Genomic DNA, 25,495 nt, shown 5'->3' with positions numbered 1-25,495 from the left:
GGTTCAATTGTTGTGAAGAAGGCTTCAGGGCGCCCAAGAAAGTCCAGCAAGCGCCAGGACCGTCTCCTAAAGTTGATTCAGCTGTGGGATCGGGGCACCACCAGTACAGAGCTTGCTCAGGAATGGCAGCAGGCAGGTGTAAGTGCATCTGCATGCACAGTGAGGCGAAGACTTTTGGAGAATGGCCTGGTGTCAAGAAGGGCAACAAAGAAGCCACTTCTCTCTTGGAAAAACATCAGGGACAGACTGATATTCTGCAAAAGGTACAGGGATCGGACTGCTGAGGACTGGGGTAAAGTCATTTTCTCTGATGAATCCCCTTTCCGATTGTTTGGGGCATCGGAAAAAAGCTTGTCCGGAGAAGACAAGGTGAGCGCAACCATTAGTCCTGTGTCATGCCAACAGTAAAGCATCCTGAGACCATTCATGTGTGGGGTTGCTTCTCAGCCAAGGGAGTGGGCTCACTCACAATTTTGACTAAAACACAGCCATGAATAAAGAATGGTAGCAACACATCCTCAGAGAGCAACTTCTCCCAACCATCCAGGAACAGTTTGTTGACGAACAATGCCTTTTCCAGCATGATGGAGCACCTTGCCATAAGGCAAAAGTGATAACTAAGTGGCTCGGGGAACAAAACATTGATATTTTGGGTCCATGGCCAGGAAACTCCCCAGAACTTAATCCAATTGAGAACTTGTGGTCAATCCTCAAGAGGCGCGAGGACAAACAAAAAAAACAAACAAATTCTGACAAACTCCAAGCATTGATTATGCAAGAATGGGCTGCCATCAGTCAGGATGTGGTCCAGAAGTTAATTGACAGCATGCCAGGGTGGATTGCAGAGGTCTTGAAAAAGAAGGGTCAACACTGCAAATATTGACTCTTTGCATCAACTTAATGTAATTGTCAATAAAAGCCTTTGACACTTATGAAATGCTTGTAATTATACACCAGTATTCCATAGTAACATCTGACAAAAATATCTAAAGACACTGAAGCAGCAAACTTTGTGGAAATTAATATTTGTGTCATTCTCAAAACTTTTCACCACCACTGTATGTTCATAATAACATTTGGGGGGATTGAGTTGAAAAAATGTATCATTGATGGATTACTGTGGATACCAATATCCCTGTGAGCCTCCCAGGCCCATGTTGTGCATCTAAAAGTTAAGAACATACATTGTGGATGAACAATATTACATTGTATTGTATTGAACACTCTAAACTTTTTCCACAGAATTATTGTCCAAAATTCTTTTAGTCTGTTGTTGCTAGCAATATTAAAAAACTGAATTGTAAAAAATTTAATAGAAATCGTCAGCAAGACCCCACTTTGGGAACCCCTATACAGTGCAAGTTACATTTCTTTAGTCCTATCCCTTTATATGTAACCGAGTGGTAGGTCTGAATTGGTCTGAAACACAATTTGCTGCATGTACCTTTAATGTGGCTGGAGCTGGAGAGAAGTCGACACACTCATTTTCCCCTTGGAATCCACATTTTCCTCCAGTTAAATATCGTAGGTCTATTTTTCAATTGTAAGTATGCTTGCAATGTCCTAAAGTCAGTTTCAAGTTCATGTGTCATTCTATTTAGCTTTGCTCGCTTTTGTTCAGAAATAATTTCAATGACGTGCAGTGAAGTTTCATGACAAAATTCATGAAATATATAACGTTACTGCTATTTGCTGCGGATATTTTGATACATTTGGCTTCCTAATACATATGGGATTCTTATTAATGTTGTACGTTTCGTAATTGAATACTTTGCGATTTAAAACTATTACGTTTTATAACTTTATAAACGTTTTAATTTTAAACATGTATATCAGACTCTCTGAATCACGAAAGTGGCAATCATTAATGGTGTTCAGTTGTATAACTACGAACCATTCTATTCACTGATTCGATTGGTCAGAGTTGGGGGTGGGGATAATTTGACGTGTAGAATCTTACGACGCAAAACATGAACTAGTTTTGCTTAACGCGTCTCCTCTCGCTATTTGCAAGTAAGTGAACTAGAATTTTCAGCTGCATATTTTATGATCCGTGCTATCCGGAATACTTGGAACGTCCCGTTGTATTGGGTTTGGAGCTCTGCAACCAGAGCCCGACGGGCCCCGACATTATACATTGCTTTAGGGCCGGGTAAGGCCTTTTTTTAAACATGATCAATTACTAGGGTACCGGCATGGTTTGGGTATCACTAAATTGATCACTAATATTTTGAAGCTGAGCCGTTTCCATGTGCTCTACTGCACAGTTCAGTCATATGACTAAGATCATAACATGGTGTCAGAAGTGCTTTAACCTTGCCAAATATAAATCAGGAAAAAAGCTAAAAAATAAGGAATTTTTCCGCCTCATTTACATTTGTAAATATAATATTTGACCAAGAGAATAATAATGTTAATAAATAGTTATGTTATAGTTATGTTATTATACCCTGATGAAGACAGCTTGGCTGTCGAAGCGTTGGTATTACATTTTTTGCATCTGAGCTCTTAGAGTGTGCGGCTCTCTTTTATTTTCAAGTTTCTACTCCGCTAGCCAGCACCTCGTCTTAATAGGTGTTCTACTCCGCTAGCCAGCACCTCGTCTTAATAGGTGTTCTACTCCGCTAGCCAGCACCTCGTCTTAATAGGTGTTCTACTCCGCTAGCCAGCACCTCGTCTTAATAGGTGTTCTACTCCGCTAGCCAGCACCTCGTCTTAATAGGTGTTCTACTCCGCTAGCCAGCACCTCGTCTTAATAGGTGTTCTACTCCGCTAGCCAGCACCTCGTCTTAATAGGTGTTCTACTCCGCTAGCCAGCACCTCGTCTTAATAGGTGTTCTACTCTGCTAGCCAGCACCTCGTAGGTGTGCGTTTCTTTTTCTTCTAATAAATAGTTATGATCAGAATTACAAGGATAGGCATAATTCCATTTAATATCATCAAAGGTTAACATAGGTAATTCTTGAGATTTTATACACAACCATTCATGAATTTCAATCCATAGTTTACTAGAATGGCAGGATGAAGAAAATAAATGCTCTATAGATTCTGATTCAAAGGACCAAAAAACTCAAGGCATTTTGTCAAAATTGAGTCTTTTGTGCAATAAATCATTAACAGGGTAGAAGGAAGAAAATATTTTAAAATTAGTTTCTTTAACTTTTGGGATAACTAGACAAGGTAAAAGGTAGTCTCTTTTGACCACAGCATGGGCTGGTCACTTCCATAGCAATATATTGAATTATAATCACCAAAAATGGCTTCATTAACTGTCAATCGTATCCACTTATTGTTGCATTTTTTATCGAAAAAGATTCAAGTCATTCATTTGTTAACTTGGAAAACAGAAAACAGGGAACAACTTCATAATATAACAAAGTGTTCTTAGTACATCCAAGGAAAGGAAGTGGAATTGCTTTGCAAACCTTCATATATTCTCTCTGAGTAATATTAACCTGAAATTTACCAATGAACTCATCAAACGTCAAAAACTCAGTGTTGTCGACCAAATCACATACAATATTAATACCCTTGTCAAACCAAAGGCCTTTGAAAATCGATTTCCTATTCATTTTAATAACTCTATTATTCCAAATCAATGTATTGTGGGGGTAAAAATTGTGTTTGTATATCATTTTCCAGAAGAAAAAATAGCTGGGGAAACTTAGACAATTTCACAGTTAATTTTGGTCAAAATCACATTTCATTATGAATTCAAACATCTTCCATTATCTCACTGTAATCTAAAATATCTAAAAAAACAATTGTATATGGTTATGGAAACTCCTTCCTTTAATGGGGCGGCAGGGTAGCCTAGTGGTTAGAGTGTTGGACTCCCGAGCTGGCTAGTCTGTCGTTCTGCCCCTGAACAGGCAATTAACCCACTGTTCCTAGGCCGTATTTGAAAATAAGAATTTGTTCTTAACTGACTTGCCTATTTAAATAAAGGTAAAGTAAAATGAAGCCTGATTGAGTTTCACTGATTATATCATCAAGGCCTTTTCTCAGCCTATTGGCATAGACATGGGCTAGTAACTTATAGTCAGTTGTCAACAACATTGTCAACAATGTCCAGGTAAAGAGAGTCCTTCTTTGGTTTGGGTATAAGAACTATTAGTTCCCGTCTCAAAGAAGGAGGTAAGATAGCATTAGCAATACCCTCTTTGTAGACCGAAAGCAATAACTCTAATATCAGACCCAAAAATGTCGCTAGAATTCAGGAGTCAGGCCATCCGGTCCAAGTGATTTACCTATAGGCATTTGTTTAATGGCTTGGTCCAGCTCAGTAATATCTATTTCAGAATCACAGCGTTTCTTAAACCTTTCTTCTATAGGCTTAACAGAGTTATGAACTGAATCAAAAAAGGAATCCAACTCGCCTTCTGAAATATGAGATTGATATAATGAACTGTAGAAAGAGTGTATTTTCTTATTAATCACTTCGAGATCATCAGATATAGTTTAATTATACATAAAGGGATGTAATACTATTCCAAGTCTGCCTACTCTTCTCCAAATTAAAGAAATAAGATGTTTGTTTTCTGCTTCACCGTTTCCAATCCATTTGGCCATTGAATGGATGAAGGCACCCTGCGCCTTATCGTTATCTATCTCGTCTAGTTCACATTGGCATTTAGCTCAGCTTTTTCATCTTCATTTAAATCTAGTGTATTTGCTCAGCCTGTTAATATCAACAGTAATATCCATCTGCTCTGAGAATCTTTTCCGAGCTAGCATTTTACCAGCAGTGATGGCAAGACATCGAATTCTGAATTTAAATCATTTCCCATTTGTTAGTAGAAGAAAGAGCAGAATCGAGACAGGTCTCTGCTAATCAGAGTTACCATGTCCGGGAATTGGACTAGTTTGAAAACTATGTCGCAGGTGAAAATGGATTGGTCACACATTGCAGGTTTTTGGCCTATTTCTAAGTTGCACCACAGCTGCCATGCTGTGCAATCATCCAGTTCTAGTGATTGTCTTGTGTTTATGGCAGAAATATAGTTCACTTTTGGGATCATGAGTTTTTGTATTGCAGTGTTGGATCTGTCAAATTAAAAATGATTTTGATCTGCACTGTTTTGTAGATATGAACATTACACGTCGAACCCTCAGCTCTGTATGCCGCTTGATTAACATCAACTGTATCAGAAACATCTCCTACTCACAGGTGAGTGTTATGACGTGTTTATAACATTGTTATAGCCTAATATAATATTGTGTGTAGATGTTCTTGCTTATTCCTGGCATCTCTATTTCTTTGTCTCAGTGTGCTATGACATCATCAAGGCATACAAACTCCAAAAGGATTGAGGGACTGGACAAGAATGTTTGGTAAGTTCGTTGCCAGGTTACCAAGACCTGTACGTTGGTCCCACTAAAGAAAACCAGGGTAGCATCTGGCGGGAATGAGTCTCGAACTCTGCGAACCACTTTGCTTTGCGGTGTGCAAGTCAGCGGTTCATTGGATGGTGTATACCATGTGTATCCCGTACATACGACTAATACAACTTGCAAGGAACTTTAAACCCCAATAATGTCCCACTTTGGGGTGGGGGGGGGAGATCGTAACGTGCTTTAAAAACATTCTTTCATTTCATTAATTAAAGGCACAGTAACTAACTGTCTGTGTTGGTGTCAGGGTGGCCTTTACCTCGGTGGCTGCAGACCCCACCATAGTGAACCTGGGCCAGGGCTACCCTGACATTCCTCCCCCAGCCTACGTCAAGGAGGCCCTGGCTAACGCTGCTGCAGTGGACAAGCTCAACCAGTACACAAGAGGCTTTGTAAGTCTAATAACAGAGTATCTTATCTATTGAAATGGGATATTTTAGGCCTACATTTAGTGCATCAACCCATAGTCATTGGCACTGGCAGGCATATTGACTGTTTAATGATGTACCATACCAGCCTGCCAACCTGCCAGCCAACCTGCAATTGTATAGATTGACTTGTGTGTAAGTTCTAGATCATTCTGAGCTAAACTGGTTAACTGTGGTCATGTAGTGTGTAACAAGGTGGTTGTCACTTTACAGTACAGTACACAGCAAGCTCTGTTAGTTAAATAAAACATTGGTATTAGATTGCATCCAGTCATGTGTAAGTGTACGTGATCTCGTATTGCTTCTCTGACACTAGTACTTTGTTTGGTCTCTTACAGGGCCACCCGTCTCTGGTGAAGGCTCTTTCTCAGGTGTATGGGAAAGTGTATGGACACCAGATTGATCCTTTCAAGGAGATACTGGTCACAGTAGGTGGCTATGGATCCTTGTTCAGTACCATGCAGGCACTGGTGGAAGTGGGAGATGAGGTGAGGGGTTATTCTTTGTTTAAACCTACTGACTAATATTTAGCCTGGTACCAGAACTGTTTGTGTTGTATTGCCAACTCCTATGGTCGTAACAAACAGATTTGGGACCAGGCTAGGACATGATACCCTTTCTGAAACATTTTCACATTTTGATAATGTTTCATAAAAGTTACACCTGTATCTGTAACCTCTCCTCTCCTCTCCTCTCCTCTCCTCTCCTCTCCTCTCCTCTCCTCTCCTCTCCTCTCCTCTCCTCTCCTCTCCTCTCCTCTCCTCTCCTCTCCTCTCCTCTCCTCTCCTCTCCTCTCCTCTCCTCTCCTCTCCTCTCCTCTCCTCTCCTCTCCTCTCCTCTCCTCTCCTCTCCTCTCCTCTCCCCTCCCCTCCCCTCCCCTCCCCTCCCCTCCCCTCTCCTCTCCTCTCCTCTCCTCTCCTCTCCTCTCCTCTCCTCTCCTCTCCTCTCCTCTCCTCTCCTCTCCCCTCTAGGTTATAATCATCGAACCCTTCTTTGATTGCTATGTACCCATGGTTCGAATGGCAGGGGCAACACCTGTCTTGATACCATTACGACTTGTAAGTGTACTACTATTCAAACATATTATAGTCGGAGGTTTTGAGGAATTGTGGGAAACGTACATATTGCAGAATGACATGTAGTGTTTGACTTCTCTCTTGTCTTCCTCACGGACATCTCAGAGATCCAATAAGGAGACCAGTAGTGTTTCCAGTGCTGACTGGGTCCTGGATCCAGAGGAACTAGCCAGTAAATTCACCTCAAAGACCAAGGCCATCATTATTAACACTCCTAACAACCCCATTGGGAAGGTAAGTGTGGCAGCAGGTAAGCCTAGTGGTTAGAGCTTTGGGCCAGTAACTGAAAGGTTGCTGGATCGAATCCCCGAGCTGACAGGGTAAAAATCTGTCGTTCTGCCCCTGAGCAAGGCAGTTAACCCACTGTTCCCCGGGCGCCAAAGACGTAGATGTTGACTATGGCAGCCCCCCCCTCTGCACCTCTCTGATTCAGAGGGGTTGGGTTAAATGCAGAAGACACATTTCAGTTGAAGGTATTCAGTTGAACAACTGACAAATCCCCCTTTCCTCTGCGGCAATTCTCATGAAGTAGGCATAGTACAATTGAGTGATTACTGTCTGTGTAGCGTTTGTCGTTAGAATGAGACCAAGGTGCAGTGTGATAGGCCTACATTATTTTATTTAAATGTTCCACCAAGAAAAAAAAACTATACAACGAATGAAAAGCTTCGTTGTGCAAACTATATGCACTCAAACAAAGACAAGATCCCACACTGAAGGAAGGCAAAAGGGCTGCCTAATTATGATCCCCAATCAGAGACAACGAAAGACAGCTGCCTCTGATTGGGAACCATACCCGGCCAAACACAAAGAAATAGAGAACATAGAATGCCCACCCCAAATCACACCCTGACCTAACCAAATAGAGAAATAAAACGGCTCTCAGGGCGTGACAGTCCGAGAAACATTTTCCAATTTATTCCACCGTCTGAACTATGTCCTGTTGGCGAGGTCTCCCTTGTGAAGAAGTTATTCTGGCCTAAATGGTTCACCCTGGTTAAATAAAGAAAGACTTAAATACATCACTACCCTGTCCCTATCACACTGACTTGTGAGTTTCTGTGTTTAATCCATGTCCCATATTCCAGATATTCACCAAGAGTGAGCTTCAGACTATCTCCGACCTCTGCATCAAACACGATACTCTGTGCATCAGTGATGAGGTGTATGAATGGCTCATCTACAAGGGACACCAACACATCAAAATAGGTACTGTACTTACATCGTTTTTAGGCTGTGAACACAATTCCTCACATCATATAAAGGAAACAGATGTGTTTTATGTTTAGTGCATTGTAGTTTAGTTTCATTCTGTTTAGTTCACTTTAATAGTTTGTTTACCTAGGTTACAGCTTCCTCTTTTGTTTTGCTAGCCACTCTTCCTGGCATGTGGGACAGAACGATCACCATCAGCAGTGCAGGGAAGACCTTTAGTGTGACGGGCTGGAAGGTAAGAGCTGGGATTGTTTTTTACCATGGGAAGCCTCTGTCATGACTTTTAGAGATGAGGGATTTCTGTTACCATGGGAAGCCTCTGTCATGACTTTTAGAGATGAGGGATTTCTGTTACCATGGGAAGCCTCTGTCATGACTTTTAGAGATGAGGGATTTCTGTTACCATGGGAAGCCTCTGTCATGACTTTTAGAGATGAGGGGTTTCTGTTACCATGGGAAACCTCTGTCATGACTTTTAGAGATGAGGGATTTCTATTACCATGGGAAACCTCTGTCATGACTTTTAGAGATGAGGGGTTTCTGTTACCATGGGAAACCTCTGTCATGACTTTTAGAGATGAGGGGTTTCTGTTACCATGGGAAGCCTCTGTCATGACTTTTAGAGATGAGGGATTTCTGTTACAATGGGAAGCCTCTGTCATGACTTTTAGAGATGAGGGGTTTCTGTTACCATGGGAAACCTCTGTCATGACTTTTAGAGATGAGGGATTTCTGTTACCATGGGAAACCTCTGTCATGACTTTTAGAGATGAGGGATTTCTGTTACCATGGGAAGCCTCTGTCATGACTTTTAGAGATGAGGGATTTCTGTTACCATGGGAAGCCTCTGTCATGACTTTTAGAGATGAGGGGTTTCTGTTACCATGGGAAGCCTCTGTCATGACTTTTAGAGATGAGGGATTTCTGTTACCATGGGAAACCTCTGTCATGACTTTTAGAGATGAGGGGTTTCTGTTACCATGGGAAGCCTCTGTCATGACTTTTAGAGATGAGGGATTTCTGTTACCATGGGAAACCTCTGTCATGACTTTTAGAGATGAGGGATTTCTGTTACCATGGGAAACCTCTGTCATGACTTTTAGAGATGAGGGGTTTCTGTTACCATGGGAAGCCTCTGTCATGACTTTTAGAGATGAGGGGTTTCTGTTACCATGGGAAGCCTCTGTCATGACTTTTAGAGATGAGGGTTTTCTGTTACCATGGGAAGCCTCTGTCATGACTTTTAGAGATGAGGGATTTCTGTTACCATGGGAAACCTCTGTCATGACTTTTAGAGTATTATGTGTGTGTGTGTGTGTGTGTGTGTGTGTGTGTGTGTGTGTGTGTGTGTGTGTGTGTGTGTGTGTGTGTGTGTGTGTGTGTGTGTGTGTGTGTGTGTGTGTGTGTGTGTGTGTCTGTGTGTGTGTGTGTGTGTCTGTGTGTGTGTGTGTGTGTGTCTGTGTGTCCGTGTGTCCGTGTGTTTGATCATGTGAAGTTGAGTTGAAATGGTTGTGTATATTCTAACCAGTAGTCTTTGTTGTGCAGCTTGGCTGGTCTATAGGGCCAGAACACTTGATAAAGCACCTTCAGACTGTTATGCAGAACACCTTGTACACCTGTCCAACGCCGCTGCAGGTAAGCCCTGCAACACGTATTCTGTTAAAGTGTTAAGAAATCAAACGAGTGGGAATTCAAATACTGTTGTAAAATCCAAACCCCTCGTCAAAACAACGCATTTTGCCTTGTTGTGAAAGAATGGAAACCCGAAGAACATTTCTATTCCCTATATAATACACCACTTTTGACCAGGGCCCGTAGGGCTTTGAATAATGCGTCTGTATCAAGACTATGATCTGTTTCTGCAGGAGGCTGTGGCCCAGGGCCTGCTGAGGGACTATGAGCTGATGGGTCGACCTGAGTGTTACTTCTCCTCTCTGGCCGTGGAGCTGGAGGGGAAGAGGGACCGCATGGCTGCTATCCTACAGGACGTTGGCATGTCTCCTATCATACCCGAGGGAGGGTACTTCATGTGCGTTGACGTCACACCCCTTAGTAAGATACACTTTTATGAAAATAGTATGTTTTTACTTGGTTGTTGTGTAGATGTGATAATAACAGTGTGGTAAAGATGACATAAGCGCTTCCATTTGCTGTCATGTCCAAGGAAATTAGGAAATAAAGATAAATTGGGCCAGGCTAACTCTTAGCTGGGTCAGGCTAACTCTAAACTGGGCCAGGCTAATGCTAAGCTGGGTCAGGCTAACTCTTAGCTGGGTCAGGCTAACTCTAAACTGGGCCAGGCTAATGTTAAGCTGGGTCAGGCTAACGCTAAACTGGGCCAGGCTAACGCTAAGCTGGGTCAGGCTAACTCTAAACTGGGCCAGGCTAATGTTAAGCTGGGTCAGGCTAACGCTAAACTGGGCCAGGCTAACGCTAAGCTGGGTCAGGCTAACTCTAAACTGGGCCAGGCTAACGCTAAACTGGGCCAGGCTAATGCTAAGCTGGGTCAGGCTAACGCTAAACTGGGCCAGGCTAACGCTAAACTGGGCCAGGCTAACTCTAAACTGGGCCAGGCTAACGCTAAGCTGGGTCAGGCTAACTCTAAACTGGGCCAGGCTAACGCTAAACTGGGCCAGGCTAACGCTAAACTGGGCCAGGCTAATGCTAAGCTGGGTCAGGCTAACGCTAAACTGGGCCAGGCTAACTCTTAACTGGGCCAGGCTAACTCTTAACTGGGCCAGGCTAACTCTTAACTGGGCCAGGCTAACTCTAAGACGGGCCAGACTAGCGCAAAACTGAGCCAAGCTAACTCTAAACTGGGCCAGGCTACTCTAAACTGGGCCAGGCTAACTCTAAACTGGGCCAGGCTAACACTAAACTGGGCCAGGCTAACGCTAAACTGGACCAGGCTACCAAACAGGCTTGGGATGATCAGAAGTGGAGAGGTCCTGTCTCTGTTTTATTTAACAGTAGATAACAAAGAGGATGGACCAAACATAAAGAGTTTCTACCTGCAGACTGTTTGGCATAACAACTACAAGGTCCCTTCATTACTAACTGGCTATAGTTTGACCCTACTATATTTTTCATGGTTGTAGGTCAGGACTTGTCTCATATGGGAGATGATGAGCCTTACGACTACAAGTTTGTCAAGTGGATGATTAAGGAGAAGGTAAGAAAAAACCAACAGCTTGATGCCACATCTTATCTGCGTTTCAAATGGCACACTATTCCCTTTATTTATTTAACCTTTGTTTAACCTTTATTTAACTAGGCAAGTCAGTTAAGAACAAATTGTTATTTACAATGACGGCCTACCCCGGCCAAACCCGGACGACGCTGGGCCAATTGTGCGCTGCCCTATGGGACTCCCAATCACGGCCGGTTGTGATACAGCCTGAAATCGAACCAGGGTCTGTAGTGACTCCTCTATGCACTGAGATGCAGTGCCTTAGACCTCTGCTCCACTCGGGAGCCCGTATATTGCACTACCTTTGGCCAGTCGAAAGTAGTGCACTACAATAGGGAATAGGGTGCCATAGGGTCCTGGTCTAAAGTAGTGCACTACAATAGGGAATAGGGTGCCATAGGGTCCTGGTCTAAAGTAGTGCAATACAATAGGGAATAGGGTGCCATAGGGTCCTGGTCTAAAGTAGTGCAATACAATAGGGAATAGGGTGCCAATTTGGGACAGGTCTGTGGTAACAGTAGTTTTAGGGAACATTTTAACATGAAATATTAATATTACTATCACACGATGAATGCAGAGTAATGCTGTATAAAAGGCTTGTTGAATGAAGCCCTAGTTCACATGAGGAAAATTACTATCAACAAGTTGAACTCTTCAGAGTGTTGTTGTGTGTTGTTGAGCGTTGTTGAGCGTTGTTGAGCGTTGTTGAGCGTTGTTGTGCGTTGTTGAGCGTTGTTGTGTGTTGTTGAGCATTGTTGTGCGTTGTTGAGCATTGTTGTGTGTTGTTGAGCGTTGTTGAGCGTTGTTGTGTGTTGTTGAGAGTTGTTGTGTGTTGTTGAGCGTTGTTGTGTGTTGTTGAGAGTTGTTGTGTGTTGTTGAGCGTTGTTGTGTGTTGTTGTTGTGTGTTGTTGAGCGTTGTTGAGCGTTGTTGTGTGTTGTTGAGCGTTGTTGTGTGTTGTTGAGAGTTGTTGTGTGTTGTTGAGCGTTGTTGAGCGTTGTTGAGTGTTGTTGTCGTGGTTTTGTTGTAGAAACTGGCAGCCATTCCAGTCACAGCGTTCTGTGGTGATGCTTCCAAGAAGCAGTTTGAGAAATACATCCGTCTATGCTTCATCAAGGTAAACATGGCTTCTCTCATTCAGAAAAAAACAGACTTTCTCACAGGCCAGTTCATAAAGAGTGGACCGTGTTAAAATATATATTTTTTAAAGATGTATTCTTCCGGTTTGCTTTAACGTGATCATGTGAATATTGAAGAACGTATCTCATCACCTGTCTCTGTTTTTCTCTGTAGCAAGACAGCACCCTGGATGCAGCCGAGGCTATTCTCAAGAACTGGAACAAGTAAAATAAGTCCTGTTGGATGTAAGGGTTTGTCTCAAGACCCTCTGTTTTTACTGTGACACCCCTATAACACATTACTTTGTAGGACAGGTATGGAACTGTTTATAGGACAGGTATGGAACTGTTTGTAGGACAGGTATGGAACGGTTTGTAGGACAGGTATGGAACGGTTTGAAGGACAGGTATGGAACGGTTTGTAGGACAGGTATGGAACTGTTTATAGGACAGGTATGGAACGGTTTGTAGGACAGGTATGGAACTGTTTGTAGGACAGGTATGGAACGGTTTGTAGGACAGGTATGGAACGGTTTGTAGGACAGGTATGGAACTGTTTGTAGGACAGGTATGGAACGGTTTGTAGGACAGGTATGGAACGGTTTGTAGGACAGGTATGGAACTGTTTGTAGGACAGGTATGGAACGGTTTATAGGACATGTATGGAACGGTTTGTAGGACAGGTATGGAACTGTTTATAGGACAGGTATGAACGGTTTGTAGGACAGGTATGGAACGGTTTATAGGACAGGTATGGAACGGTTTGTAGGACAGGTATGGAACGGTTTATAGGACAGGTATGGAACGGTTTGTAGGACAGGTAAGGAACGGTTTGTAGGACAGGTATGGAACGGTTTGTAGGACAGGTATGGAACTGTTTATAGGACAGGTATGGAACGGTTTGTAGGACAGGTATGGAACGGTTTGCCCTGTTTATATGTGTAGACATTTTCGTGTTGTTATGTTCTTTTATTAATTCATTTTTGATTATTTGAGTTTTTCTCTCATTTGATTGGATTTTATATGACACTTGGAATGGATTAACTTCCAGGTTTGAATTTCCTCTTTGTGACATAAGCGCTCGCTGAGTAGCACTCGTCATCCTGTCAACATCGTTTTCCTGTACCCTTCATATGATGGGATGGAACAGTTTTGATCCTGTGCAGCCCTCCTGGTTTGGTGTTGAATTTCATCTGTGAATTAAATATAACTATTTAAAATATCAGGAATTCAGTCAGCTCTAACCGACATAGGTAGCTAAAACGGAGTGTGGTTTCTGTGTATGATGAGACTGTTCGTAAAATAACTTTTTTGTCACATTTATGTATTGGTAAAACAAGGATAGTACACCAGAGGAGGCTGGTGGGAGGAGTTATAGATACATGATCTGATAGGACACGCCTACTGTAGAGGCATTATATACCAAGTGGAAATAAGCAGGGAGTATTTATGCCTACGCTGTGTGTACTTTGCACTAGCAATCCTAGCTTTCAGTAGAACCTTGTCTGCCTGATGATGTCCGACCAGTGGATTGAGCTGGTGAATTATGGGCACATACAGTATCCTCCTACACCTTTTATAATGGAGGCCAGGTGTGTTTTATAAAGACATCATACTTCACCTCTAGCTTGGTTTTATAAAGACTGATCATACTTCACAGCAAGCTTGGTTTTATAAAGACTGATCATACTTCACAGCAAGCTTGGTTTTATAAAGACATCATACTTCACCTCTAGCTTGGTTTTATAAAGACTGATCATACTTCACAGCAAGCTTGGTTTTATAAAGACTGATCATACTTCACAGCAAGCTTGGTTTTATAAAGACATCATACTTCACCTCTAGCTTGGTTTTATAAAGACTGATCATACTTCACAGCAAGCTTGGTTTTATAAAGACTGATCATACTTCACAGCAAGCTTGGTTTTATAAAGACATCATACTTCACCTCTAGCTTGGTTTTATAAAGACTGATCATACTTCACAGCTAGCTTGGTTTTATAAAGACTGATCATACTTCACAGCTAGCTTGGTTTTATACTGTTCATACTTCACCTCTAGCTTGGTTTTATAAAGACTGATCATACTTCACAGCTAGCTTGGTTTTATAAAGACTGATCATACTTCACAGCTAGCTTGGTTTTATACTGTTCATACTTCACCTCTAGCTTGGTTTTATACTGTTCATACTTCACCTCTAGCTTGGTTTTATAAAGACTGATCATACTTCACAGCTAGCTTGGTTTTATACTGTTCATACTTCACAGCTAGCTTGGTTTTATAAAGACTGATCATACTTCACCTCTAGCTTGGTTTTATAAAGACTGATCATACTTCACAGCAAGCTTGGTTTTATAAAGACATCATACTTCACAGCTAGCTTGGTTTTATAAAGACTGATCATACTTCACAGTCAATATATACCGTAGGACTTGGACTTATTGTAGTGGGCCCAAATGTGATCATGCTACCATTATCATGATTTTTAATTCATGCAAATATTTACAGCCAGCTAGCCTCTTTCCTGAAGGACCGCCAGCCAGACTGTTTCCTAAAGGACCACCAGCCAGACTCTTTCCTTCATTATCCACCATTACTGGTTAATTTCAACCCATTTTTTATCGTTTGATCTGTGTGGACAAGTTTGCTCCGTTATTTTCTGTCTCTTCCTGCCCCCCAGACAGACAGGCTTCTCTGGAATGATCCCAAATTGACCAGATCCAGGCCTGCGACCCCAAATCTGTCATTTCCCCTGGAGAAAGTTCGGCCTACATTAACATGTCCTTCCTGTCGGTCGATAAGGGACCTGAAGACAAGAACCCACCTAGTCATCACTTTGGCTAAGGACATCCTGTTTGGCCTAGTAATAGATAATACTATAGGTCTACAACTACCACCAATCTTGTATTCTGCTCATAATGTAGGTAGATTTACAGTCCAGTGAAAACTATTTTCAGTTTGGAAGAGAGTTTGGCAAATCCAAGGTGTTGTTCATTGTGAAGGACTGATGTTTTTTTTAATCATGCTTAAGACCTTCAGTAGACAACACATTCCCATATATCACTTAGTAAAAGGGGGCAGGAAAAAGATGGAGTTTCCTATCAAACCCAATGTTGTAAAATATTCCTGAAATGATACCACTGCTCTACCTCTACTTGTATGCATTTGACTAAACAGTATTGGGAATATCACCCTCCTTTATCAGCAGTAGGTTTATACAGTGTCAGCATGGCTGGTTCCTGCTCTGTCAAACTACACACACACCCTGTTTCAGTCACGCAGGCTGGGGCACAGTACAGCCTCTTCCATGTGCAGCCCTAGACCGTGGGAGAGGGATCCTGTTTCTCAAGTCAGACTCATCTGAGTCAGAGTATACTTGTAGTGTAGCACGCACACACGGTCTGAAAACGTGACTTGAGGCTGGTTTGTCAGGTTTCACTAGAGGTACCAGTTCATTATCTACGAGTGTTTCAGTTCAGGTTGAAGTACCAGTCAAAAGTTTGGACACACCTACTCATTCAAGGTTTTTTCTTCATAATTGACCATTTTTACATTGCAGAAGAACAGTGAGACAAACTATGGAATCATGTAGTAACCAAAATGTGTTAATCTAAATATATTTTATTTGAGATTCTTCAAAGGAGCCACCCTTTGCCTTTGACAGCTTTGCGCACTCTTGGCATTCTCTCAACCAGCTTCATGAGGTAGTCACCTGGAATGCATTTCAATTAACTGGTGTGCCTTGTTAAAAGTACATTTGTGGAATTTCTTTCCTGCCTCAGTGTGTTTGAGCCAATCAGTTGTGTTATGACAAGATAGGGGTGGTATACAGAAGATGGTCTTTTACCAAATAGGGCCAAGTCCATATTATTGCAAGAACAGCTCAAATAAGCAACGAGAAATGACAGTCCATCATTACTTTAAGACATGGTCAGTCAATCTGGAAAATTTAAAGAAACTACTTTTAATGTTTCTTCAAGTGCAGTTGCAAAAACCATCAAGCGCTATGATGAAACTGGCTCTCATGAGGACCATATGTGGTCCCACCGTGAAGGAGGTGTGATGGTGCTTTGCTGGTGACGGTGGTCTGTGATTTATTTAGAATTCAAGGCACATTTAACCAGCATGGCTACTACAGCATTCTGCAGCGATACGCCATCCCATTTGTTTTTCAACAAGACATGACCCAACACACATCCAGGCTGTGTAAGGGCTATTTGACCAAGAAGGAGAGTGATGGAGTGCTGCATCAGATGACCTGGCCTCCACAATCACCCAACCTCAATCCAATTGAGATGGTTTGGGATGAGTTGGACCGCAGAGTGAAGGAAAAACAGCCAACAAGTGCTCAGCAAATGTAGGAACTCCTTCAAGACTGTTGGAAAAGCATTCCAGGTGAAGCTGGTTGAGAGAATGCCAAGTGTGCAAAGCTGTCAAGGCAAAGGGTGGCTACTTTGAAGAATCTAAAATATATGTGGATTTGTTTAACACTCTTTTGGTTACTACATGATTCCATATGTGTTATTTCATAGTTGATGTTTTCACTATTATTCTACAATGTAAAAAAAAACAAGACAAACCCTTGAATGACTAGGTGTGTCCAAACTGTTGACTGGTAGTGTATATGTTACCAGACTGTCAACCGTATTCCCCTTTGGCCCCATGCCACACCATTATTCCCTGTTTGTTAGAATACACTACATAAATACCTCAACAACCTATATCTCCTAATCACTTGAAGAGGAATAGCCAGAGACTTTGCTTCCATTATATGAAGTATGTATTTAATTACTTGTGATATGTTGGTCTAATGTTTTCTTGACATGAGCTAGCCACACAGAACCATAGTTGTATAAATGACTGACAATGCATGGTCCAATCAGCAGACATTCTGATTCAGCTAACAGACAACAAAAAAAATAAAAAAAATAGGCCATCGAGCCCTAGAACATTTAAAACAGTCTAAAATTGAGATCAAAATACTGAAGAGGTGGTTGTCACACCATCATGAACAGTTCCACACATGAGCAAACACAACACCAGACTAGGACTGTCTTTTCAAAATGACTACAAAAAAAAAGTATTCTTGTTTCGACATGTCACACGCCAACAACAATGACACTTTTGTTATTGTAAATATATATATATTTCTACATTCCGTTTGAAAATAGCTCAGTCTCTCACGAGCTGCATCTAAACATCCTGTAAAACATGATTATACTGTACATCAGAGTCAACATGATAGTGTTCTTTCTTATAAAACAGTATAAAACTAAGTTAGCTTCTTTTGTTCAATACATGATGTATGTGGAGGAGGACAAACTGAAAACCCATCAAAGAGTAAAAGTCGATTGGAGTTAAACTGCTTTACAAGGTTCAAGTGCTCCAATCAATGTTTAATCTTGGCCAAGGTCTCTTCTGTCAGATGCAGATAGTTTCAGAAGAGAAGACTGAATTTTTTTTGGCAGCTGGCTTTGGTAGGTTTTCAGTACCTGATGATAGTTACAGATTGAAAGCCCTTAAATTGTGTTAACATTAAACTGTTTAAGGCAACTTTTAAATAAATGCAATAACATCCTGCTAGATCAGTCAGAATGATACATGTGGTAACGCCTTTCATACATTTCTTGTTATTGGGCCATAATTCAATTTCTACACGCCACAGTTACGCCTCATAAGCTATTAACTTGATTTTCAGTCTATCCTTTTTTTTTGTTCAGAGAAATATCAACAAAAAATAAAATTAAAAAGAGCTGAAGATGACCTGAGGTGATTATGTGGAATGACCCAGTGATCTGAGAAGGTGATTATGTGGAATGACCCAGTGATCTGAGAAGGTGATTATGTGGAATGACCCAGTGATCTGACAAGACTAAATGATGGCTCTTAGCGGTCTCAAATTTACAGTTAAAAATACTAATAAAAAAGTTGAGTAAAACTTCATAAAATTGCCAATCCCATACATGGCACAGACAGCAAGGAACAGAGTGCAGCAACAGGCTGTTGATATCCTTAGGGGGGGGAGGGGTGTTGATATTGCTGTTGGTCTCGGTTACAGACAGTTCACAGTGTTAGGGAGGGTGTAGTAGTGTTGAGGAGGAGCAGGACGCTGGTAATTGGCTAACACCAGTCTGCGATGTAGTCAAAGTCGGAAAACATTTCCTGGTCCTCGGCTGTCAGAACCCTGGGCTCCCGGGGCGGAGTCAGGATTGGTACTTCTGAGGTGAACTCGTCGTCAAAGTTACTGACGTCCTCTCTACCCTTGATGGTGGGAATGAACTCTGGCCGCACCTTCTTAGCCAGTAGACCGTCCCAGTCCACACTCTGAGGGAATACAGACCGTCAAGAGAGATAGAATTTCACTACGTATAGCTCATACAGGTGTTATGAATGCGCTCATAATGCATTATGAAGAGTTGATAAACTTTTCATACTTTGCGATTGGGATCATAAACCAATACAGGGAACCTACCCTAAAGAACGGATGCTTCTTAACTTCTTCTGCGTCTTTCTCACCAGCCCCAAGACGTCTCTCTGGGTTTCTCCTCAACAGCTGGGGAAGAGTAGAGTTAGTTACAAAAATAACAGGCATTTATTTACATTATACTCCATAAAATGGTGAACAATAGTCCAGTAAACACGACTGGATTCTCAGTGTACGTTGAATTATTTTACATCTAAATAACCATCCTGAGATACACAAGTAAACAAACCATACCCTTCTCATGATGGAAATAGCTTCGGTAGAGAGGAATCGTGGGTAGCGGACTTCATCGTTTACGATGCTGTCAAACACCTCCTCTTCGTCATCTCCAGGGAATGGGGACTCCCCCACCAGCATCTCAAAGATGAGCACCCCTAGGCCCCACCAGTCCACGGCCCGCGTGTATGACGTCTCTGTCAGCACCTCAGGGGCCAGGAACTCAGGAGTACCGCAGAACGTACTGGTGCGGTCCTGATAGCCCATCCCTACAGGAACACACCAGCAGACAGAGAGATGATCAATGAAGCCAACTATTACAAAGCAATACCAAATGGGGTTATTATTCAACAGTTAATTATTCAATTAACCCACTGTTCCTAAGCCAGTTAACCCACTGTTCCTAGGCCAGTTAACCCACTGTTCCTAGGCCAGTTAACCCACTGTTCCTAGGCCAGTTAACCCACTGTTCCTAGGCCAGTTAACCCACTGTTCCTAGGCCAGTTAACCCACTGTTCCTAGGCCAGTTAACCCACTGTTCCTAGGCCAGTTAACCCACTGTTCCTAGGCCGTCATTGAAAATAAGAATATGTTAACGGACTTGCCTAGTTAAATAAATAAAAATAAAAAATAAAAATTCTCCACCCACCTTCTTTACATAGGCCAAAGTCAGCGATCTTCACGTATCCCTCTGTGTCCAGCAACAAGTTGTCTAGCTTCAGGTCTCTGAAGAAGACCATCACAGAAATACAAGAGGGGCATTCGTCAACTATTGTAGTACCAAATCATCATATGTGGTGTTAATAAGGGACGAACCAATTCATGTATAGGACAGTAATATATACACTGTATGTGAACAGTTGTGTGGGCATACCTGTATACAATCTTATGGTCATACCTGTATACAATCTTATGGTCATACCTGTATACAATAATATGGGCATACCTGTATACAATCTTATGGTCCTACCTGTATACAATCTTATGGTCCTACCTGTATACAATCTTATGGTCCTACCTGTATACAATAATATGGTCCTACCTGTATACAATAATATGGTCCTACCTGTATACAATAATATGGTCCTACCTGTATACAATAATATGGTCCTACCTGTATACAATAATATGGTCCTACCTGTATACAATAATATGGTCCTACCTGTATACAATCTTATGGTCATACCTGTATACAATCTTATGGTCATACCTGTATACAATCTTATGGTCATACCTGTATACAATCTTATGGTCCTACCTGTATACAATCTTATGGTCATACCTGTATACAATAATATGGTCCTACCTGTATACAATAATATGGTCCTACCTGTATACAATAATATGGTCCTACCTGTATACAATAATATGGTCCTACCTGTATACAATCTTATGGTCATACCTGTATACAATCTTATGGTCATACCTGTATACAATCTTATGGTCATACCTGTATACAATCTTATGGTCATACCTGTATACAATCTTATGGTCATACCTGTATACAATAATATGGTCATACCTGTATACAATCTTATGGTCATACCTGTATACAATCTTATGGTCATACCTGTATACAATAATATGGTCATACCTGTATACAATAATATGGTCATACCTGTATACAATAATATGGTCATACCTGTATACAATCTTATGGTCATACCTGTATACAATCTTATGGTCATGAAGATACTGCAATCCCAAGACCACACAAGCAGCATAGAACCTGAAGGAGACAGGACATAGAGCTGTTACCTATGAACAACATTAAAATCTACCCACCTACCCAACTGAGAATAAACAAAGATTACTCCACTATGAAATTACATATTAAAACAAACATTCACCCACTTCAAAACCTTTTAATAGTTCATATTAGGAAGTCAATTCATTAGGCCCTAAACATGTGATATTCTATGGATTTCACATGACTGGGAATAATAGACAGATATGCATTGGTTGGTCACAGACATCTTAAAAAAGGGAAGGGATGTGGATCAGAAAAATCAGTCAATATATTCAGGCCATGGAAGAACTGGGACAGTTTCTGCTTTCTCTGAATTGTGTACAGATCCTTGTGACATGGGGCCGTGTATTATCATGCTGAAACATGAGGTGATGGCGGCGGATGAATGGCACGACAATGGACCTCAGGTATCTTTGTGCATTCAAACTGCCATCAATAAAATGCCATTCTGATGCCTGCCTATACCATTACCCCACCATGGGGCACTCTGTTCACAACGTTGACATCAGCGAACCGTTCGCCCACACTACGCCATACACTCTGTCTGCCATCTGCCCGGTACAGTTGAAATCGTGATTCATCCATGGAGAACACACTTCTCCAACGTGCCAGTGGCCATCGAAGGTGAGTATTTACCCACTGAAGTCACCGAACTGCAGTCAGGTCAAGACCTTGGTGAGGACAACGGGTATATGAGCTTCCCAGAGGTGGTTTCTGACCATTTGTGCAGAAATTCTTTGGTTGTGCAAACCCACAGTTTCATCAGCTGTCCAGGTGACTGGTCTCAGACGATCCCGCAGGGGAATAAGTCGGCTGTGGAGGTTCTGGGCTGGCGTGGTTACAAGTGGTCTGAGGTTGTGAGGCCAGTTGGACGTACTGCCAAATACTCCAAAACAACATTGGCTTATGGTAGAGAAATGAACATTTAATTATCTGGCAACAGCTCTGGTGGACATTCCTGCAGTCAGCATGCCAATTGCACGCTCCCTCAAGACTTGAGACATCTGTGGCTTTGTGTTATGTGGCAAAACTGCACATTTTAGAGTGGCCTTTTATTGTCCCTCAGCACAAGGTTCACCTATGTAATGAGCATGCTGTTTAATCAGCTTCATATGCCACACCTGTCAGGTGGATGGATTCTCTTGGAAAATGAGAAATGCTCACTAACAGGGATGTAAAACAAATTTGTGCACAAAAATTGAGAGAAATAATCTTTTTGTGTCTATGGAACATTTCTGGGATCTTTTATTTCTGCTCATGAAACATGGGACCAAACACTTTACATGTTGTGTTTATATTTTTGTTCAGTGTAGTATGGAATGAGAATAAGGAGTTGTTACTCACACAGCTCGAGGTTCTTGGAACACGTCTGTGTGTATGTGCATCATGAGGTCACCACCAGCCGCATACTCCATGACAAAGCACACGTGTTCCTTTGTCTGGAAGCACGCAAACAGGTTGACCAGGAAGGGATGTCTGACGTTGTTCACAGTCTCAAAGATACGCTTCTCACACATCAGGCTGAGGAGAGGACAGAGGTCAGTTATTTTACTACAGATCAGTTGCATCAGAGACAATATAGATGCATCTCAAATTTATATTGAGTCTTCAAAACATTAAGAACACCTGCTCTTTCCATGACAGACTGACCAGGTGAATCCAGGTGAAAGCTATGATCCCTTATTGATGTCACTTGTTAAATCCGCTTCAAATTAGTGTAGATGAAGGGAGGAGACGGGTTAAAGAAGGATTTTTAAGCCCTGGACTGTGTCATTCAGACGGCAATAGGCAAATCAAAATCTTTAAGTGCCTTTGAACAGGGTATGGTAGTGGATGCCAGGCACACCGGTTTGAACGGGGGGGTTTGGTAGTGGATGCCAGGCGCACTGGTTTGAACGGGGGGGGGGTATGGTAGTGGATGCCAGGGGGGGGGGGGGGGGGTATGGTAGTGGATTCCAGGCACACCGGTTTGAACGGGGGGGTATGGTAGTGGATGCCAGGCACACCGGTTTGAACGGGGGGGTATGGTAGTGGATGCCAGGCACACCGGTTTGAACGGGGGGGGGGTATGGTAGTGGATGCCAGGCACACCGGTTTGAACGGGGGGGGGGTATGGTAGTGGATGCCAGGCACACCGGTTTGAACGGGGGGGTATGGTAGTGGATGCCAGGCACACCGGTTTGAACGGGGGGGGGGGGGGGGGGTATGGTAGTGGATGCCAGGCACACCGGTTTGAACGGGGGGTTTGGTAGTGGATGCCAGGCACACCGGTTTGAACGGGGGGGGGTATGGTAGTGGATGCCAGGCACACCGGTTTGAACGGGGGGGGGGATGGGTATGGTAGTGGATGCGAGGGAGACCGGATTGGAAGGGGGGGGTTGGTAGTGGATGCCAGGCGCACCGGTTTGAACGGGGGGGGGGGGGGGGGGTATGGTAGTGGATGCCAGGCACACCGGTTTGAACGGGGGGGGGGGGTGGGTATGGTAGTGGATGCCAGGCACACCGGTTTGAACGGGGGGGGGGGGGCTTATGGTAGTGGATGCCAGGCACACCGGTTTGAACGGGGGTGGTGGGTGGGTGGGTATGGTAGTGGATGCCAGGCGCACTGGTTTGAACGGGGGGGGGGGGGGGTATGGTAGTGGATGCCAGGCACACCGGTTTGAACGGGGGGGGGGTATGGTAGTGGATGCTAGGCACACCGGTTTGAACGGGGGGGGGGGGGGTATGGTAGTGGATGCCAGGCACACCGGTTTGAACGGGGGGGGTATGGTAGTGGATGCCAGGCACACCGGTTTGAACGGGGGGGGGGGGGGGTATGGTAGTGGATGCCAGGCACACCGGCTTGTGTCAAGAACTGAAACGCTACTGGGTTTTTCACGCTCAACAGTTTCCCGTGTATCAAGAATGGTCCACCACCCAAAGGACATCCAGCCAACTTGACACAACTGTGGGAATCATTGGAGTCAACATGAGCCAGCATCCCTGTGGAATGCTTTCGACACCTTGTAGAGTCCAAGCCCCGACGAATTGAGGCTGTTCTGAGGGCAACTCCGTTGGAGGGGGTAAGTCAATATTAGGAAGGCGTTCTTTCTTTTTTCGTTCTCTCCCCAATTTTTTTGATATCCAAATTGGTAGTTATAGACTCGTCTAGTCGCTGCAACTCCCGTACGGACTCGGGAGAGGTGAAAGTCGAGAGCCGTGCGTCCTCCGAAACACAACCGAACCAAGCCGCACTGCTTCTTGACACAATGCCCACTTAACCCGGAAGCCGGCCGCACCAATGTGTCGGAGGAAACACTGTGCACCTGGCGACCGTGTCAGCGTGCACTACACCCGGCCCGCCACAGGAGTTGCTAGTGAGTTTCCCGGTGGCAGCCGGCTGCGACAGAGCCTGGACTCGAACCCAGAATCTCTAGTGGCACAGCTAGCACTGTGATGTGGTAAATTCATGATTTGGAAAGGAGCACACACCTGTCTATATAAGGTCCCACAGTTGACACTGCATGTCAGAGAAAAAAACCAAGCCATGAGGTTGAAGGAATTAGCCGTAGAGCTCTGAGACAGGATTGTGTCGAGGCACCATTCTGGGAAAGGGTACCAAAACATGTCTGCAATATTGAAGTTCCTTAAGGACACAGTGGCAAAATGTTAGAAGTTTGGGACCACCAAGACTCTTCCTAGAGATGGACGCCCTGCGAAACACAACCCAACCAAGCCTCACTGCTTCTTGACACAATGCCCACTTATCCCGGAAGCCAGCCGCACCAATGTGTCGGAGGAAACACTGTGTACCTGGCGACCGTGTCAGTGTGCACTGCGTATGGCCAACCACAGGAATCACTAGTTCGTAATGGGACGAGGACATCCCTGCACCGCCCCATGGGTCTCCCAGTCACAGGCCGGCTGCGACAGAGCCTGGACTCGAACCCAGAATCTCTAGTGGCACAGCTAGCACTGTGATGCTGTGCCACTATGGAGGCCCCTAGGAAGTTGTTCTTAATGTTTTGCATGCTCAGTGTATATTGTCATTAAGTTGTCGGCGTTACTTCCTACCTGTCTACTTCATCACGTGATACGATGTCTCCTTTCTTCAGGGCCTTGATAGCAAACATCTCCCCAGTACTTTCATAGTCAGCCAGGAGCACCTGTTGAATAACAGAGAGCAGTTAGATCTGGCGTGTGACATCACTACTGCCTTCCTGAGACATGAAGATCGTGTGTGTGGCCTTACCTTTCCAAAGTGTCCTCGGCCCAGGACCGCCACACATTTAAAGTCTATGAGACTGAACTGGAAGTCTTCCTTCTCCCTGGTATCCGTGGTGTGTTGGACAGATAACCTCTCATTGGGCTGCTCTACAATAACACTGTCGTCTAGGTTACACTTCAACATACTGTTCCTGCTCTCATTCAGGAAGTCAAATGTAGACATGGCTTCCTGGGTACAAAATATACAGAATCACAATCACAGTTAGATCGAAATACACCAATCACAGTTAAGTAAAACCAACTTTAACAGTTACAGAACTGTCACGTTACAGACCATGTTCTCTAGAGCAACGTACAAAGGCAATAAAATACCATGGCTAAAGAACAGCATGAAACCAGTCAGAAAAACTCTGATTAAAA

The 25,495-nt window shown here is 43.2% G+C and overlaps 2 protein-coding genes across 7 annotated transcripts in view; one reads left to right on the top strand and one right to left on the bottom strand.

The window, feature by feature from the left end:
- The first annotated feature begins 1,427 nt into the window (after positions 1-1,427).
- Positions 1,428-18,177, top strand: kyat3.2 (kynurenine aminotransferase 3, tandem duplicate 2). 6 transcript variants are annotated; one of them, XM_031785445.1, is made up of 15 exons: positions 1,428-1,543; positions 5,088-5,170; positions 5,270-5,334; positions 5,642-5,786; positions 6,161-6,310; positions 6,794-6,880; positions 7,004-7,132; positions 7,987-8,107; positions 8,272-8,348; positions 9,659-9,748; positions 9,979-10,165; positions 11,212-11,285; positions 12,332-12,418; positions 12,595-12,665; positions 15,100-18,177. In XM_031785445.1, exons 1-14 carry the CDS (start codon positions 1,450-1,452, stop codon positions 12,646-12,648), a joined length of 1,443 nt encoding a protein of 480 aa, XP_031641305.1. In that variant the 5' UTR covers positions 1,428-1,449; the 3' UTR covers positions 12,649-12,665; positions 15,100-18,177. The 6 variants fall into 6 exon arrangements, with proteins under 6 accessions (XP_031641305.1, XP_031641303.1, XP_031641306.1 ...); XM_031785442.1 differs by lacking the exon at positions 1,428-1,543 and adding an exon at positions 2,029-2,152 and having other exon boundaries at positions 15,100-18,017; XM_031785443.1 differs by lacking the exon at positions 15,100-18,177 and having other exon boundaries at positions 12,595-14,547.
- pkn2b (protein kinase N2b) overlaps positions 17,436-25,495 on the bottom strand; it is a 54,467-nt gene continuing 46,407 nt past the window's right edge. The window contains 8 exon segments of the mRNA XM_031785440.1: positions 17,436-18,743; positions 18,892-18,972; positions 19,138-19,388; positions 19,769-19,845; positions 20,786-20,848; positions 22,214-22,390; positions 24,923-25,014; positions 25,101-25,304. Coding sequence (XP_031641300.1) covers positions 18,540-18,743; positions 18,892-18,972; positions 19,138-19,388; positions 19,769-19,845; positions 20,786-20,848; positions 22,214-22,390; positions 24,923-25,014; positions 25,101-25,304 — 1,149 coding nt within the window. The 3' untranslated portion in view covers positions 17,436-18,539.

Source organism: Oncorhynchus kisutch, linkage group LG13 (genome assembly GCF_002021735.2).
Source record: "Oncorhynchus kisutch isolate 150728-3 linkage group LG13, Okis_V2, whole genome shotgun sequence".
Classification (NCBI taxonomy): domain Eukaryota; kingdom Metazoa; phylum Chordata; class Actinopteri; order Salmoniformes; family Salmonidae; genus Oncorhynchus; species Oncorhynchus kisutch.
The sequence above is the reverse complement of the archived record's forward strand: the minus strand, read 5'-3'. Positions and strand labels throughout refer to the sequence as shown.